The sequence below is a fragment of the Bacillus rossius genome (assembly GCF_032445375.1).
Source record: "Bacillus rossius redtenbacheri isolate Brsri chromosome 4 unlocalized genomic scaffold, Brsri_v3 Brsri_v3_scf4_1, whole genome shotgun sequence".
Taxonomy (NCBI): domain Eukaryota; kingdom Metazoa; phylum Arthropoda; class Insecta; order Phasmatodea; family Bacillidae; genus Bacillus; species Bacillus rossius.
The window spans coordinates 6,819,112-6,838,848 of NW_026962010.1; the positions used below are offsets into that span (position 1 = coordinate 6,819,112).

A 19,737-nucleotide genomic window follows, 5' to 3' on the forward strand; every position below is an offset into this window, starting at 1 on the left:
TGGGGGGGGAGGGGTCTGAAGCGGAGCGAGGCACATCGGGCTTAGGGAGGGCGTAGCCCTGGTCCATGTCGAAGCCCCACAATGCTGTGTTCAATGGGGCAGACTGTTGATAACAATGTGGAGTTTACAGGACAATTTCCTGTATCATAAGTGTACTGATACTTACATTGTTAATACAAACAGTAGTGCATTTGTTTTTGGGAAACACATACATTTGGGGAAATACATTCAAGTAAGAAGTCTCTTGAAGACTAAGTAATAAACTTGAATCGTTGTACATCTTCTGTAAATTGTTTTGCTTAGAAAGACAGATTATTTAAGAATATACTTACCTGTACTAAAGAATGAGTTGTTTCAAATAGTATTGTTGTTACAATCTGTTTATGCACTACAGAAGTTATTCCATCCTGCATAGTTTACAAGATTCGAAATAATTTTTGTGAACCTTAAGGCTACTACGTCAGCTTCGAGCATGCCAGGCGCTGGGGTGGAGTTGATCTGGGGTAGCAGAATTATTTCACAGGGTGCATTCAAACCTTTTAATCCATTATCAGAAAGCAACAAAAGCTAGGTAAGGCTAATGCATTATAATTTGTATACATGTCACTCTCTTTACTGTGTAATGCCCTTATTATATTTTTTTTCATAATTGGGTTACACTGACAATAATTATTACTTAATTGTATCCTGACTTTAGTTGCATAGTCAGTAATAGTTCTCTGACGACATGTTCCCAGTGTTTACTGTTCAGTAATGCTGTTGATCTCAGGGTTCTGACAAGTTCACAATTATGATGGAACTGCAATTTTTGGGTGCTCTGCTTCCCTAAGAGAACTAATAAACTATGCGAACATGATCTCATCCATGGGTTGGCTGTTGAAGCCTCTAAAAGTTTAGCATATAATCACTTGGCCACAGACATAAAACAGAGAGCAAAATTGTCTAAACAATATAAGAATATATTCCAGAAATAAAACACAGATGATGTACTGGAAGTTATGCATGATAAGAATACTACCAACATTAAAAAACGTATTAAAAAAATATTTCCAGAATTAAACTATGTATTTACATTTTAAAAAACCATATTTTTGTTTTAATAATACTTTGTTATATTAGTTATTTATATATATATATATTCATATAGTAATTATGTGTGTTTTTGTGTGCATATGTGTATATCTATTCATGATTGTGTGTTAAACTGATGCTACAGTTTAGACAGTTTTTGACATTCTCATAGCCACCACACACTTGAAATACGGTAACACTGCTATTCAGACGTGTGTTGCCGCTGGCTGGAACGTTGCAGACCCTGGAGATCCCCATCGTGTGCGAGATGCCGGAGGACGACTGCTCCCCGGAGTACGAGTACCCCCCTCGCCACAGCCTCAGCCTGGCCTCCAAGGTCGACTCGAGTGACGAGGTCAAGAAGGTGAGACATCAGCGTACACTTGTTTGTTCATCTCAGCAGCAGGTGGACACAACACCACATTCAAGGTTATTAAAATATTTGCTTACATTTTGTATGTTAAAATAATCAGAAATAGTCAGAATGAAAACATTTGCTTCTAATATGTTGTAAGAAAAAATGTTTGTACAAAAAATTTTAAAAAATAAATATTGGTACATTAGTTTATTAGTTGTTTACAGAATTTTTATAATGGTTAGTTTAGTGTTTCAGTTAAGAGAACTCTTTTATTATATTTTAGTTAAAGATACATACACAAGGCTGAATTAGGTTTCCTTATTCTTTTGCAGTATTATATTTCTAAAGAGAGTAGTGATAATACCTTAAAGCATTCATGTAGATATTTTTCCATTAGACTTCTCAGCAATATATCGTATTGTGAAGTGTAAAACAACGCCTTCACAGTAAACGATTATTTATAGGTTACTAGCTGCCCGACCCGGCTTCGCACGGTTGTATTAATGGGAAAAAAATGAGACCAAATCTCCTATTTACAGTTATAATAAATGAAATAAAATGAAAATTAATTAATTTTGACAAAAACTTAATACAATGCTTTGTAATGTACCGAAGAAAAAACGAATAGCACCGATGGTTTCCTGACTCTCAAGCACGCAACGTTGTCATGGAAACGAAGTACCCACTGTTTCCCGGGCTTAAACACCAATCAACATTGATAATCAGTTTATTATTAATTATAAATTATTAAGACTATTAATCGAAATAAAAACTACCCTATCTCTGAAGTTGGAAACAATTACACATAAATGCCAATTTTCATCGAAATCGGTTGACTTGGTAAAGAGTTCACTGGACCTTTTTAGAAATCAGATGTAGTTAGTAATTGTCTTCTTAATTTGAATAATTTATATCACTTTCAAATCCCGACCGACTTTGTTCTACCAGTGTATAGTTATTTACCTGTATATATCTAAAAATTGGTGGTCTGTATTTAATGAGTGATGAGGACTACACTAACAATGAAATAGTCGTTGCCATGGAGACGAATGAAGCATCAACAATGCTACAGCCGTTGCCGTGGTGATTTTCTGCCAACTCATACATACATCACATTAGAAAACTCTAAAATTATCAGATTAAGACCATTAATCGAAATAAAAACTATCCTATCTCTCAAGTTGGAAAAAATTACACATAAATGCCAATTTTCATCGAAATCGGTTAAGTGGTTTAGGAGTCCATTGAGGACAAACATTGTGACACGAGATTTATATATATTAAGATTTTGTATTTGTATTATTTTAGTAGTTTGAATATATTTGTTCTCAAGGTCAAAATTCATATTTAAATGTCTACGGTATATGTTCAACATGTGGTTTTATTTTTGCTTAGTGAAATCATTAGTTTGGCTAAGCATCACTGTAATATATCTTGTGAATAGTATTTTGGTCAGAGAATTTTGGTAAATATTATCTGCAGTAGTAGTGTATGTAGTGCTAAACACACATTAATCGTTTCATTTAATAGTCATTTGTAAATTTGTAAATGAATACAAAGTTGCTACACAACTGTGATTGGTCGTTATGCTTGTTAAAGCGGGTTTACACCAAGCGTGTGTCGCTCATGTTCACGAACGTTCACAAACATTCGCAAATGTGCAGGGAGGTTCCCGTTCACACTGCCTGTGATCGCCGAAAAGAATAGTTGTTATCGAGTATTCGGCGAGGTTCCTTGAAAGTGCACGAAAACAAAAATTGCACCCACAGTGTGAAAGCTTGCCGTCCGTGCTGTGTCTGTTGTGATACTAGCTCAACTCCAAAAAGAGCAGCGCCCATGGAGGAAACGCAGAATGTGGGAGTCATAATTTTTCAGAGCCAGAAATTATATTCAATTGCTTGCTGACTTGTGTGCGGATCAAACTGAGGTTTCAAAAATTTCAACCGTATGTCATAAGACTTTGATTTTTAACTGAACAAAATTGAAGGATAAGTGTCGAGAAATGATACTAACTACTGCAAGTGCATTCCTGCGGGGACTCGGTTGTCATTAACCCTTCGATTTTTAGCTACAGAAGACTTGTATGCCAGTCTGTTTTGAGTTTCGAAGCCAACAATTTCGAAAATAATTCCTGATGTCTATGAAGCCATCGTAGATGCACTGAGGGAGTGTGTAAAGGTAACAACAGATTTTGAATTTTATTTATGAAAACATTTATTAACTTTTGTTAATGATTAAAGCAGTCAAATAAACCAAAATAAATGTACACAAACCATGTAAATACGTCGCTTCGATGTATTCAAAATATTGATCCATATTGAAAACATACACACAGTTGCGGACGAGCGTTCACAGTTGCGGACGAGCGTTCAGACTGAGCGGACGTGTTTCGGGCGCGCTCCTCGGTTTCGATGTTTTGAAGCGATTAACTCCGTGTTAAACTTTTTTATTTTGTGCTCAGGATCATTAATCATTAATTCCTCAATACTAGACCAATCGGAATTCGCGGGTTTTGATCTATCAAGTAACGATGTATCTACATCAGTACTAGACAGTTACGTCTGTGCGACCATGTTTCGGTCACCTAAAAAAACACCGGTAAAACCTGTGTTCACTCTGGAACTACCATCGAATGACTCCCTCACTTCTGAAAGTATCAACAGGAACACGGTGAACATGGAAGATCTGCTCAAAATAATGAATACGGTATGTGTAAAAATCGAAGAGTTAAAAAATGAGAACTGTATACTGAAAACCCTGCTTATGGATTCCAGAGCGGAAACAGCAGAAATCAGGCAGGAACTAATTAATATTAAAGAAAAACTATTCTCCGACATTCATCCTGAATCTTCATACAGCCAGGCCCTCAAGAAGCCTTTCATCGCCAAGCCAGCTGACCGCGCGATTCCACAGAACCGCGCCGGTAATAGCAGCCTGTCCTCTGACCTACATTCCACTCAGCGCGACAGCACAAAGGAAAATAACAAATGTAACGACACAGATGGTTTTACGCTGGTACAGCACACACGTAAAGCCAAGTCAACAAGCCATCCGGAAATGAAGCGTGAACTGGTCATGAAAAAAACACCCATGAAAGTGGGCATTAGAAATATATCCTCGTTAAAAATGATTCCCAAACCTATTTATAAAAAAACGAAGGCACTTTTTATAACTAGGTTTGATCCGACCGTGCAAGAACAAGACATCATTGATTACATATCTAATGAACTGAACTTATCCCAAGTTAAAGTAACTAAACTCAAAACTAAATTCAACTACTACGCATCTTTCCACATCTCCGTGCTGGAAGAGGACTTTTCTAGAATAAACAACATTGTATTTTGGCCTAACGGCTGCTTGTTAAGCCCCTTCTACGGCAAACTACATCATGATCAAATTCTAAACAACAACTCTGCATCTGAAGAACCCATCATCAGGCCTAGTGCATCCACTTCCACATCCACCTCTACTTCTATTTCCGCATCCACATCTACTTCAATCTTGGTGCCTGGAGGAGCATCTTAATCTCCACCTGTGAAACAGTTTCTTGAAGAATATTCAGTTGCGTATCAAAATGTGAGAGGTTTACGAACCAAATCTATTGAATTTCAGGAAAACCTAATTAGTTCACATTTTGATATTATTTGTTTAACAGAAACATGGTTTAACAAAAATAATATCAACTCTCATTATTTTACAGACCGTTATTTAGTTTTTAGAGACGATAGAAACTCACAACTGACAATGAAGAATAGAGGCGGAGGTGTCTTATCTGCCATCAATAAGCATAAATTCTTATCAGTGCATCCTTTGTATGATTATGTTTTCCCCGGCATCGAAGCTGTCTGGTTAAAAATAAAACTAACGCCTACGAAATCATTAATACTTGGTACTATCTACTTACCTCCAGATATCACACCTAATATTTACCGGAATTATTTTGAAGCCTTGGAAGATAAACTGCTAGTCTGTTGTGATGATATATTGATTCTTGGTGATTTTAATGTGCCTGGCATTGACTGGTCTAATTCTAATCCTGATAACATTATACACTCACATGTCAAATCTAAAGCCAGTTACCTACTGAATTTCACATCCAGTCTTGGTTTATCACAATTTAATTGTACCCAACCAGCTATAAATCTCTTAGATCTGTGTCTTTCTAATCTTCCTCATTGTTTGGTATCACATTCTGCTGATATCCTTATCAAAGAAGATATATTCCATCCCGCTTTAAATATTAACATCATGTTAGAAACATGTCATAATAATATTAATCCCTCTTCTGTGTTCAGAAATTACAAAAAAGGGAATTATCTTGGTCTTTACAACTCTATTAATGACTGTGACTGGTCATACTTTTATAGTTCTACTGATGTTAATGATCTCGTGGATCAACTAACAACTTGTATTTCTGAAAAAATTGATACTTATATACTTCTTTCTATTAAAAAAAAATCTAAATATCCCCTTTGGTTTTCCAACGAATTAATAAGTGCTCTTAAATCTAAAAAAACATTTCCACAAGTTGTACAAAAGAAATAATAATCTATTCTACTATGCAAAGTTCTCTCATTTTAGAAAATCTGTGAAATCTCTAATTAAACGCGACAAAATCCACTGGACTCAATCGACAAACAACAATATCAAGAAAAACCCTAAAAGTTTCTGGAGATATGTTAAATTAATGAAAGATGGTTATTATGAACAACTTTCTCTTAAAGTAAATGGGGATATATCAAATGATCCGAATGTGGTAACGAATGTGTTTGCTCAGTATTTCTCTAGTGTATATGTAACCCCAAATACTTCTCCCCCAATAACTACATCGGTCATGTCTGTTGAGACTATAGCTGTGCCTAAAATTTCTGAAAGTCTAATACTTTGGGCAATTAAGGACTTAAAATCAACTAAATCCACAGGTCCTGATGGCATTCCCAATTTTATTCTTAAAGGCTGTGCCCAACTTTTAGTACCTCTACTTTATCACATTTTTAACACCAGTCTGAAAACGAATATATTTCCCAATAATTGGAAAATAGCAAAAATTATTCCTATTCATAAAAATGGTTCAAAATTAGACGTCTCAAACTACAGGCCAATATCATTACTTAATGGGTTCTCCAAAATTTTTGAAAAAATTATAGCTAAATTTTTAAATTTTCAACTTAGTAATACTCTCACCAATAATCAACATGGTTTCAGGTCTGGTATGTCTACTACCACTAATCTTCTTACCTTTCTTAATCCTGTATATAATATAGTTACAAATAGGGGTCAGGCCGATGCCTGTTACTTCGACTTGGCTAAAGCCTTTGATACTGTAAACCATTCCTTACTACTTACTAAATTATCCCATTTTGGTCTCTGTGGAAACTATATCAATTGGTTCTCAAGCTACCTATCCAACAGAAGTTTTTTTGTATCGATCAACAATCATAGATCTTCTCAGTATAATGCGTGTTCTGGTGTTTCCCAGGGAGGTACTCTTTCACCTCTTCTCTTTAATATATTTATTAACGACATTACACAAGTACTTTGCTACTCTACTGGCATTCTTTTTGCTGATGACCTAAAAATTTATAAAATTATTTATTCCTTAGAAGATTGTGAATTATTACAAGAAGATATTATTAAAGTTAATAATTGGTGTCTAAGAAACTTGGTCAAACTCAACAAAGATAAAACCAAGGTTATATCGTTCACTAGGAAATACCATCCGATTAAATATTCATACAAATTAGCAAATTCTATCATCTCTCATGCCCACTACACAAAGGATCTCGGTATCATCCTTGATTCAAAACTATATTTACATAAACATGTACTTATATTCCTATGCACGAAGAACTCTAGCGCTTATAAAATTTATTATTTCTTATGCAACCAACTCAGACTCACTTATCTCTCTTTACATGGCACTTATAAGATCAAAATTGGAATATGGCTCTGTTATCTGGAATGGTATCAACTTAACAGATACTGAAAAAATCGAAAGTATTCAAAATAAAGTTATAGATTTAATTATTACAAGGAACCTCCCACGCCCCAATTGGACACCTCTGGTAGACTGTAGGGCCTATCTTGATGCTCTTTTTGTTCATAATTGTTACATTCATAAATTCAGATGCCCTTATCTTCTTGAAAATACTGCCTTAAGAATTCCTCAATTCAATTCCCGCTTACGCTCTACTCTGTGTACTCTCATTACTAATAATGATATTATTTATAGACTTATAACAAATTACAATAACATATATTTGAATTCCAACAGTGTTTAATTATATATATTCTGATTTATGTCTGTCATAGCTATATTATTTTTCCTTCAATATCTCTTAACATTTAATAATTTGATTTTACCTGTATTAATTATGTTTGTATTTGTTTTTTTATTTTTGTTAATGACCTAGTTGTTATTGTTCTTATTTCTATATATCTCTGTTTGTCTTGTTTATGTATTTGTGTTTCTGTGTTGTTATAAGCTTTTTTTTTTGTTTTCTGTATTTTTTTTTTTTTTCGTGCCCACCATAAAAGTGTTTTAGCTGTCGGTGGGCATGTCACAAATACAAATAAATAAAATAAATAAATAAATAAAAAAAAATTAAAATATGATAATTGGGATAAAGCATAAACAACCCATGCTTTATTATTTCAAATATCACTGATTTGAGAGAAGTAGGTCCCTGCATCAGACGTCGAGGCTGGGGTTTTACCATCAGCAGTGAACACGGCCGGTGCTGTGTGGGCATCGCCTCCCTCAGCGTTGAAGGCGGCCATTGCCGAAGTTGAAATAGATAATTGGGGAGAAAAAAGTGTGACATTGCGTTGTGGATTTGGCAAATTAGCCTTCGAATTGCAACGTGATAGGGTACGAGGTCCCACCGAGTTACAACTCTAGACAACGTTAAGGCTGCACGAGTGACGTCAGCCTACTCCCTGCTGGAAGGAAGATGTAAGCAGAGCTGATTGTGAATGCTACGAAAAAGTGGTAGCAGGATAACACACCTGGCATAGTAGGCTGCACAATATCCGGTCTCGGGCTATTATCATCGTTAGCGGCCTGGGAATTCCAGGCTTGCAGAGGCCGCTACGTGGAGTGGCGTGAACAAGCAACGCTCGACACGACTCTTCACAGCTGCTCTCGTCGGTTCGAGAAGGGTGCCACAATGCTTAAGCAGATACGCTGGCCTCCACAGGAGTTCCGTGAAGAGTGCCGCGACATTTCCGAGGGCGTTCCGAGAGTTTGGAGAGTTCCGCGAGTGAAGGGATGTGCAACATCAGTGAAGAGAGAGTGTGACCCCCTCGAGAGTGGCGCGACGCGGAGCGACGGGACCTGAGAGTGCGACTGAGTGGCGCAAGACTGTGTGTGTGGACAGGCGCAAGGTAAGGGGCGAACCACTGTTGAGCCTGGCTCCAGTGAGGAGTGCGAACTGTGGAACTTGACAGACATTGAGGGACTTGAGAATAAACATTTTTTAAGTGCCAGTGATAGGTGATCGGACATTTTTAAGTACAATTATTTATTAGTAATGTACATATTAGTAAATAATAAAATTGTAATAAATATTAATTGGACTATCCATTATGAATCAGTTCTCCCCACATAAATCGTAACCTTATTATGAGTAAAGTTGTTACCGTGGATGGATATTTTATATAATTGTTTCAATTTATGAAGTTCACAGTAAACATACTGAGTAAAAACTCTTGATACTTCTTTTTTAAAACATTTGAGTGGTTAATGTATGTAATTTAAAAAACTCAAATCATGGCACCCAAATTGAAATAACAACGAGAACGAGTTTAACTAACAAGAATGAGTAGATAATTATAATAATTATTATAATCATCATCATCATCATCATCATCATCATCATCATCATCATCATCATCATCATCATCATACTTTTTGTTTTTTTTTTGTTGCACTCATGTGTGATTTAAACCAAACAGAATAAGACCACACCATTGTGACTCGTCGGTGTATATATAAGACATCCACTTGTGATGATTAGATAAACATTATGAACTCTTGTGTGGTCTGGAGCACAAGAAAATCAGGAATTGACCTCGTGCAGGGTAAATAAATGGAATTACCTACGTGCCAGTTATTTTATTAGTGACTTATACTCGGAAGATTAACATATCAGTGCGAAAGAGCAAATGTTCATTGTTGTGATGCCCAAAGATGCTAAGATGACAGTAAAGATTGAAAAGGTGTATTTGTAACATTATGTCATTTTGTTACCTGTTATCTGTTGTCGTCTGCATGCATGTATCTACACCCATGAAGTGATGGAACAACTTCCAAGGTGTCATATGCAGATAGTGACGCACGGCTGTGGTGACTGGAGAGCGAGGGAGGAAGCAGGGGAGCCGTGTGTTGCAGGCGTCCCTGGAGCAGACGGCGCCGCTGCGAGTGAGGCAGGGTCCCCAGAAGAAGCCGCCCGGCTTCCAGGCCTACCTCGTGTGCCTCACGCCGTACGTGAACGGGGAACTGCCGGGGCAGGTCTCGGCCCTCAGCATCAACTCCTCCTATGGATTGTAAGTCGTGGGGTTGTAGCTCACTTTTGAACTGCGGCAACATCTTCGGTGTGGAAATACAGTGTCAACTCTTTATAACGTCACTCGATTTAACGACAAACTCCATAAAACGTGGTTTACCTTGTTTTCCGTACAATAATACACTATTGCGTCACGCTCACTCTATTTAACGACAACAATACGGCATTAGAAATCATTAAGCAGTACTTTCTAAGTTGCCAAAGTTGATCAGAACTGCAGCTCTGTACGTTCTTTTGTTTGCTGTTTTGTTGTTGTATTATCTAGCACGTGTTTACTTCGACTGATGTACCGGAGATTCTTAGAAATTTTGTATGAAGAACTTACACATGTTTACCTCGGTCACTAGACTTTTGTCAAGTTGTTACACGTTATCATTATAGCAGTTGCTTACAGACTTTCGAACTGTAAACATGGCGAGCAAACGAAAATCTTTGTGTATTGACGAAAAAAATTTATTAATACACTCAATAGAGACGGGAGAAAATATCAGTGATGTTGGAAGACGCTTTGGATTTAGCCGCTCTACTGTGTCTACAATATGGAAAAACAATGAAAAAATAACAGGTTACGCAATAAGTGTTGTTATTTGTATAAATGTTGATGTTCGTGTGTAAAATGTGTACTATATTAGTAAATACAGTAGAATCCCGCTGATGCATTGGCGTAGCTGTGTTCATAAAGTTGGGGGAGACAAATAATGATTTTGGTGTCATGTAAACCGATTCCCCTCTTACTAAGACGGGGGGTCCGGGGGTCCACCACCGGAAAATTTTGATTTTAAAAGTGCAAAATAGCGCTTTTTAAGCAGTTTTTGTATCTAACCATTGGATACATCGATGTTAAAATTATTATTGTTTCCTTAAGATAAAATTTGTGAGTGAAGAAATTACAAATAAAGTTGGGCAGGATAATATAAAATAAAAATATCACGGTCTAGAAAGTTGGGGGGACAGTCCCCTCCACCCAAAAAGTTCAGGGGGACACGTCCCCCCTGTCCCCCCCGGTTCCTACGCCCCTGCGCTGATGCGACCCCTCACGGTTTCCGGAAAAACGGACTTATAAACGGAATGGTCGCAATAGAGAATTTGGGGTGTCACAGCATCGTCGGATACATACACGCGAATGCCGCTCTGGCAGTGTCTAGCCGAGCTCGGCGCGTCCACTATCGCACGAAATGCCGTCTCAGCTGTCATGTTATATTAACCCGCCCGCACGAAAAGCCACTGTGATAGCTTCTGCGATAGCATAAGAAACTCGTCCGGCCAGGCTGGCGGTAGCGGCGGCTTGACGTCATACGTGACGCGACGCTTACCTCTCCATCCCCTGCTAATTCTCCAAGGCTCATCCCTCCCAGAGCCACAAACCATGTTTAAACACCCCCCCCCCCCCCCCCCCTCCCTTTTACCAACTAACATTTCAACACATTCCCTCCCTTATTTCGAACTTCTGCGTGAGAAACTGTCAGCATCCTCCTTCCCACCCACACCGCGTGCGACAAAAGCCAGGTTGTACAGTCCATTCTCGGTAAAATAAATATTTTTATGGGCTTATACGACTGTCCTTCGCCGTTAATAAATACTTTATAAGTTATTATGATACAATTTGTTTATTAGTCACACAGCAGTTTCTGCTGAAAAATCACTAATACCTCGAATTTTATTGAATAGAAAAATTTAGCAGGGCCGTAAATATATTTATTTTACTGCACAGTTACTTTTCCGTCTGCATTCCAACGTGTTTTTTTTTTTTTTTTTTTTTACGCTGTGAAAGGTCGTGAAAAAGATAATTGCTTCAGCTGTCAAAATAAACATTGTTGACGGCAAGAGCGGGAGCGCATCCTGTCGGTCTGTCGCTGTGATTATCTACTCCAAAAACATGTCACAGCATTTCAGGATAGCATTGTTCTTATTTCTTTTGTTTATAGCTGAATGTTTTCTACCTGATCTACACAAGTTCCTTCGCCACGTTTTGAACGAAAATAACCACCAGCCGGCTAGCATAGCCGAACTCGCGTGACGTGAATTCATCGGAACCCATTGTTCGGGGTATGCGAGTCCGAGCTGTATAGCATATTTCCACACATTTTTTTTTGTTTATCTGCGCATGTGCGAAGTCAGCGATGTTATAGAAAATAGCCGAGAACCAAACACCTGCCGACGTCGTTAACACAGTGAACACAGCTTTGTGTGTCCAGTGACTCCTGAGATGCAGCTGGCAAGATCACACTAACCAGTCGCAAGACAAAGGCACGGGACCGGGACGGCAAAAGACGCGCGCTTAGATGCTATCAGGTGATGTGCGCAGATTACCGGTATTGGCTAGCGTGGACAGTCTAGAGGAGTGGTATTTATTTTTAGCCGTCTTTTGTATGCCTGCCTGCTTGCAGTACAGCGCTCGCCAAGATAAATGTGAACACATAGCGCCCAACAAAGTGTAACAGACTTGTTTTTCAGCAGATTTTACTCAAATTTTCGACTTTCTCTGCTCAAATTTTTCACGTTTTCTCAAAAAACGGTCGTATAAACGGAATGGACGCATCAGAGGAGGGTCGCATCGGCGAGATTCTACTGTACATATTATTATAGAATAGTAAAATATTATCTTTTATTTCTCTCCATTTAACGACCACTTTCTATAACGCCGAAAAATGCTCAGTCCGTTAAGTTTCGTTATATAGAGTTTACACTGTACCAATGAAAAAAAAAGTGGTCGAGACATCCTGCTCAGAGATCCTGCACTGTGTGCAGTTCATGAAACACACACTGGAAAACTTTACAAGTTTCTGAGAGGTTGTTAGTAAAGTTTAAATTGTAACACCGATTATGTGATTGGGATTTACAATGATAATCATCCAGAAAATAATAAACTTTGGTGATATATTTGATACATTTGATATATTAAATAAGAGTTTTGATATATTTGAAGGTTTATACCTATAAATTCGGTAAGCCTGTCCCCGAAGAGCGAACATGTCAGTCCACATCTCTGTAATGACTTCCCACATGATGAGAGACTCTTTCAGTCCATGTTTCTGTGACGACTGCCGAAATAACGTGAGACCTTATGGTTCCACAACCCTTTGACAATTGCCCACATGAAAGGCGACTCTCTCAGACCATGTTTCTGTGATGACTGGCCTCCTGAATTGCAACCATTACAGTCCATATCCCTGTGACTACACCTCCTGAAGTTCGACCATCTCAGTCCACATTCTTGCGACGAATGCCCACCTGAAGTACGACCCTCTGTGTTAACTTCTCTGTGGCGTTTACCAACATGAAGGTATACTCTCTCAGTTCACTTTCCTTTGATGACGGACTACCTGAATAGCGACCATCTCAGTCCCTATTCCTGTGACGACTGCCCACCAAAAGTGCGACCCACTGAATCCACATCCTTGTGACTATTGCCCACGTGAAGGGAGACTATCAGTCCACATCCCTATGAGGATGATCCACTCAGTCCTCAACTCTGATGATTGCACACCTGAAAGGCAAAAAATGCAGCGCACTTCCATGTGAAGACAGCCCACTTGAGATCCAACCCACTTCATCGACTTCCCTTGGACGACTGCCAACCTAAAGTGCAACCATATCATTGTACATCCCTGTTACAAATGTCCACCTTAATTACGACCCACTTTGTCGACTTCCCTGTGACTATTGCCTACATGAAGGGGGACTCTTCTCTGTCCCTTTCCTTGTGACGATTGCCCACCTGAAGTGTGATCATCACAGTCACAGCCCTGTGCGATTGCTCACCCGAGTGCGACCATCTCAGTGGACATCCCTGTTACGATTGCCCACTTGAAGTGCATTTATGTCAGTTAACATTCCTGTGACCTCTGACCACTTGAAGTGCTACTTTCTCAATTTACATCGCAGTGACGACCTCTCACCTGAAGTGTGACGTTCTTGCTCCTCTTTCCTGTGATGCCATTTCACATGATGTTCGACCTCTCAGTCCACTACCCTGAGATGTGACCATGTAAGTTCACATGCCTGAGATGACTGCCCACCTGAAATGTGACCATGTAAGTCCACATGCCTGTGAAGACTGCCCACCTGAAGTACAACCATCTCAGTCCACTTTTCTGTCAATGGCAGCCCACCTGAAAAATGGCCATCTCAGTCCACATCCCTATGACATTTACCCACCTGAATTGCAGCCTTTTTAGTCCACCTGAAGTATTACCTTTTCATTCTGCATCCCTATGATGGCTTCCCACCTGAAATTTGACCATTTCAGTACACATCTCTGTGATGATTGCTCACACCTGAAGATGTTTTTAAACGTTATAACCATTATCTGCTCGTCTGCGTCGCCTCTGTGTACTGTTTAAATAAAAGTAGCCAGCGCTAGTTGGCATCATTCGTGTTTGGTTATGTTGCTTCCTGTATAGAGCACGCTCACGTAGTCGAATATCGATATCTCGCCGAATGGATGCAACGCGCGCTATCTGTCAAGTGCCGAGTTAAATACATTTGATGGCCCACATTCTTTCGTGGTAAATGTGTACTAAGACGATAGTTACGCGTTAGTTCAGGTCACATATTCAAGTGGCTTGCGTTCAGGTCACAGATTTTTCTATTTGAAGTTGAAGAAAGGTTTTTGTTGCATGAATTATTAATATAAATTGTTTAGCGTGCTCTTTTATACGCCACCCTTTTTTAAATAAACGTACTTTCCATGAACGGGTTTTGTTTTTTCAAACTTGATTGTAGTATGAAATGTGCGATGACGTTGTGTTCAGTGTGAAAGGGAGGGAGACGGCCGGGGATTGTAGCAGGAGCGCGTGTGGCAGGATGGCGTACGGCAACGAGAGCGGGCTGGTGGTGGTGGACATCATCCAGAAGGTGTGCCTCATGAACTGCGGCACGCCCGACCTGTACGGGGCGGCCGACCCCTACCAGCGCGTGCCTCGCTCCCCCAAGAAGAACCCCGAGCCGGCCGGCGAGGACCGGTGTCGCTCCCCCAGCACGGACCAGGTGAGCCTGTCTCCACTCCTGTGAACAATTACCTTCTTTTATGAGCTACAAATAGAATGCAACCTGTATATTTCCAGAAACAAAAAATATGTCATAGTAGTTTTTAGGCCAGTTAGGTTTCACAAGGAAACCTTTTTTGTTGTTGTTTAAATATAAAATAGTGTCCACTAAATGAATAAGATTAAATTTCTTTTTATATTTTGATTAATTTTTTTAATACTTATGATGCTTAAAAGTAAAAAAAAAATTGTGCTTACTAATAACCAGAAAGTGCGTGAAATTGAACTACTTAATTTACTTTTTTTTTTTGAAAGTTTATTACAAGGCAGAAAACGAACATGACACTATTATACAGTATTGATAAAGGTTTTTTTGTAGAATCCTTACAGATTTTATACATTTTTCTAAAAATAATTTTTGTAGCTGTTTTGGTAGATTGTGAATTAATCTTTTTGTTAATGAGTATTTTATTTGTAAGCTTATATATGTTATTATATATATATATATATATATATATGTATATCAAAGTTGATTTAAATATGTTTTTAATGGTGCAAAAGTGATATTTTTATAACATACCTACATAAGTTTTGAAATTTTTGTTGTGTGATTAAATCACTGTTAAATTACAAGGCTTGTTAGTTGAAAGTCTCTATGTAGCATAATATTGTTCAGTAAGGTATAATTTTAAGAATTCTCTTGTATTTTCGTATCAATTGGCAAAGTTTTTAGAATTAAATTGCATTTTTTTAAGGTACATCTACAAAACAATTTTATTTATTATATATATAGCAAATTTATTTGAGGATGGCACTGCATTTCATGGAGTAAAGCACATGTGTATTAATGTATTTATTTTTGGAGCCTCTTATGAATATTTCTTATACTTAATGCATTATCGCCAGGTTTTTATTTTATGATAGTGTTTTAGGAAATAATTTTCTGTACCAAAATTATGGATGTTTTTAATTCTTCATGTTATATTCATTCATATAGGACGAGATTATTACTGTACAAAGAGGGTGTTTGTTGTAAACTGATTGATTTAAAATTATTTTGTATCTGGACCTTTTAGTCTTGCACAAAGAAATAGTCAAAATAATCATCAGTTTCTGAAGTTAAAATATAAGGATATGAATGCTCTTGTTATTTTGTCCTGTTCACAATTAAATTACTTAAGGCCATTGTAAATCACCAATATCAATGTGAAACATACGCAGATTTTTTTTAATGAAAACATTTTTCACAGTCTTGGTAAGGAAATTTTTTGAAAAATCTGAAAAAATCCCTTCGGTTACGTTTTAAACCATCACAAACTCCTCTGAATACATGCAACTCACTATAAAACGTTTTTAATGAAGTATTATTGTAAACTCAACAAATTAAGTTTTTTTCCTTAAATTGTTATAGAATACCATCCCAACCGAAATCGAAAGTGTCAAATACATTTTCTGTCGCTTACTGTACATTTATATACTGAGAAAACATGATTCCTGAAAGTATGGCTGTACACATATAGAGCTAAGTCTCAGTAAGGGGCACACCTACCTGGGCACGCACACGGTTTGCTGAGCGTCAGAAGACTGCTCAAGATATCCTATTGGTGTCTGTTTGTAAAAATCATTTAAGTATGCACTGAGGGCGGGTGGGTAGTTCTGTTTCTATACTTATTTTTGAAACCGTATCTTTAGGAGAGTGAAAAAGGCTAAAATGTGTGTTTTCAGAATAATTTTCAGACATGAAACACCCGGTAAAGATTCTTGAAAGCTCCCTAGAGTCTTGCATTACACCTTTATCTTCATTCATCCACCATCTAATATTATGGTTACCGCTCAGATCTCTTAGAGAGAGCCTTGCAAGCATCTGCCCGTCTCAGTGACACACACACACACACACACCCTGACTCGGCGGGCTGTTAGGAGGTCAGCATCTTTATAGTTCAGTTTCACTTTAGGTACCTCTATAAATGAATTACTAAAGTTATTTGGAGTTTTTAGATGTTTTTATATGTTAACTTAGTAATTACTAATTAAAGCATAATTCACCAACAGTTATTAAAAATTGTGTTCATGTTTTGCATTGAACCACTCATACGGGTGTTAGTGTATTTTGTAGGCAATGGAACATTTTGGTGAATGATATATGGTAACATTCAGATTTATTTCATGTCTTCCTTAGTTCTAGAAGAAGAAGAAGAAAGATTATCTTGTTATACAACACTTATTTTTTATTTTCAATTGAATAAATGTTAATGAATATGGGAGTAAAAGATCATTTTAGATGAGAGCTGAAATTTTTAAATTCAATTTTAAGTGGATGATGATGCATTGAGCATAATTTTAGTTTATCTTGTGTGCCTTACTACGAGATTGGTTTATCCATGCATGCCAAAATGAGGTTAAAAGACTAAAAATATAGGTTGTTGCGAATAAAATGAAAGTCTTATGAAGAATGTGCCTGATCCATTAGTTACATACTCTTTAGATCACTTCCATTAAATTTTGGTTTATGAAACTATGTATTAGCTCCTGAATGGTTAATTTTTTTATAGTATGTACAATTATTATTTTTTAATTTTTTGAATAAGTTGTAGCTTTAAAGTAACTGGCATTGAATTGGTAGTTAATAATTTCGCAAAATAAATTATTTTCTTTTGTTACATGTTTAATTTTTTCCCCATATTTTTTTCATATTTTTTTTTTGCACATGTTCCTCTCTGCTTGTTACTGTCCGCGTCTTGACCTCCCCCTCGTCCGTACGGCAACTAGGCTCCTGCGAGCAAGAGGTCGGTTAGGCAGCTGGAGGCCTCGCCGCTCGCCAGTCCCGCGGCAGACAGGGACGCCGCGTGCCCCTCGGACGTGTCTCGGGAGCCCACCCCCGACCGGGAGGCGGAGGAGGCGGCGGAGGCCTGCCCCGCGGGGGACGCAGACAGACCCGAGCGCCCGGACGCCCAGCCAGACCCCCGCCACGGGCGGAGACGCAGTTCCGCCTGGAAGGCCTTCAGCCTCAAGAAGCAGCTCAGTCGCGTGGACCAGAGGCTGAAGCACACGTTCTCCGCCGACTCGAAGCTCTGTGCCCCGGTGAGAGAGAGACAGGGCGTCGCGGAGGACCCGAGTGCTGTGGATCACTGCCCCAGTCCGGCAGTTCTGTCTCCCGTGAGGGACGAGAGCAGCGCGAACGCGCTGTCCAGCACGGAGTCCCTGCACTTCGAGTTGGTAAACAGAGAAGCTGCGGAGGAGACGGAGGAAGCGAGGGGAAAGCAGGAAGGCGCGTGGCAGAGTTGCTTGAAGGAGGTGGCAACTCCGGACGTGTTCGTGGAGACTCCGCAGACCTCGGGGGCGGTGACCCCGGCGGGGGGGAGCGGGAGCGAGGCGGACGTGGTGGCAAGCCTGGAGGAGCAGATGGAGCGGACGGAGCAGATGGAGCAGGTGGGGGAGGGCAAGGTGGGCGGAGGCAAGCGGCCCGTGGACCTGCCCCTGTTCGACGCGGAGGGAAGGCCGATACGGCCGCCGCGCCGGGACTCCGGCAAGAAGCGCTCGGTGGTGCTGGAGAGAGCCGCGGAGAAGCGGGACGCGCGACTGCTGTCCGTGCCCAACATCAAGTACCAGCAGCACCAGCAGCACCAGCAGCAGCACCAGCAGCAGCACCAGCTGGTGCACGACCTGCGACAGAAGGACGACACGAGTCCGGCTGCCTTCTCCAACCTCATGCGGCGCCTCAGTAAGTGCCAGCACGCTCACGCGCTGCAACACACACTACACTACACTACCTGTGGCATCTCATACCGTAGTGGCAAGTAGTTGTATTGTAGTTTCTTTATTTACATATTTATATCGATCCTGGCTGCTGTAGGAAAACAGATTTTGTAGGGATATGAACAGTTTTTTAAGTGTACTTTTTGATCATTTGAAAGGTGTTAATTCATGGTTCCAGCGATTCAACAAACATAATTAGCAATTCTTTTCTTAAGGAAGCTATTTTTTTGTTTGACTCCTTATTTATTTATTTTAATATATATACTGGTGAAATACTGGCATTTGTTTCAAATAATACTTTTCTTTTTCCATTTTAATATACAGTATATATATATAGTGAAGTCGTTCTATAGTTAAACTCAAATTGTATAATATGGTTCTCTAACCTTATTTTTTAAATGCGTTGAATTTTCTTTAAAGTATTATCAAATAAATTGGTCAGCTTCTATTTTTAATTTTCTTTTGGTTTTACCTAGAATAGAACATTTTTAATATAGTTATATATACTCGTAACTTTGCTGTACCTACATTTGTTCTGGATTTCAAGTTTTGGTCTCAAAAACACCAGTTTTGTTCAAAACTAAGGTGTGTAGTATAGTATAATTATGTACTGGCTGAGCTTGCTTCATCTCCAATAGCTTCATTATACGCCATTGTTAACTATGTTTATTATCTCTCTGTGAACCACATGTCTAGACAATACTGATACTAATAGTTTGTTGATAGATTGAATAATTACCATTTACTCATTCCTTGTTCCCTTCACCAACAACCTGCTCCTTTTCCTCCTGAAATTATCCTAATATCTTAAATGTAATTGCTTAAAGTTTTATTTTATAAGAATTTTGTACATATGCCTCAAACTTCTTTCCTATCATTTAATTTTTTTTTCCTTTTGTAAATTTTTCATTTCTGTTTCTTTGGTTTCTTTGACATTTGTAAATATTTTTTTTATTTTCTGTGCTTGGTTTTTGTTTTCTTCTGTTTGGTAACCTTG

The 19,737-nt window shown here is 38.7% G+C and overlaps 1 protein-coding gene across 1 annotated transcript in view; it reads left to right on the plus strand.

The window, feature by feature from the left end:
- Positions 1–19,737, plus strand: part of LOC134541505 (syntaxin-binding protein 5) — a 366,972-nt gene that overhangs the window by 250,892 nt on the left and 96,343 nt on the right. Inside the window, exons 11-14 of the mRNA XM_063385002.1 lie at positions 1,313–1,435; positions 9,822–9,976; positions 14,802–14,985; positions 17,754–18,705. Of these exons, the coding sequence (XP_063241072.1) occupies positions 1,313–1,435; positions 9,822–9,976; positions 14,802–14,985; positions 17,754–18,705 (1,414 nt within the window). The remainder of the gene's footprint in view (positions 1–1,312; positions 1,436–9,821; positions 9,977–14,801; positions 14,986–17,753; positions 18,706–19,737) is intronic.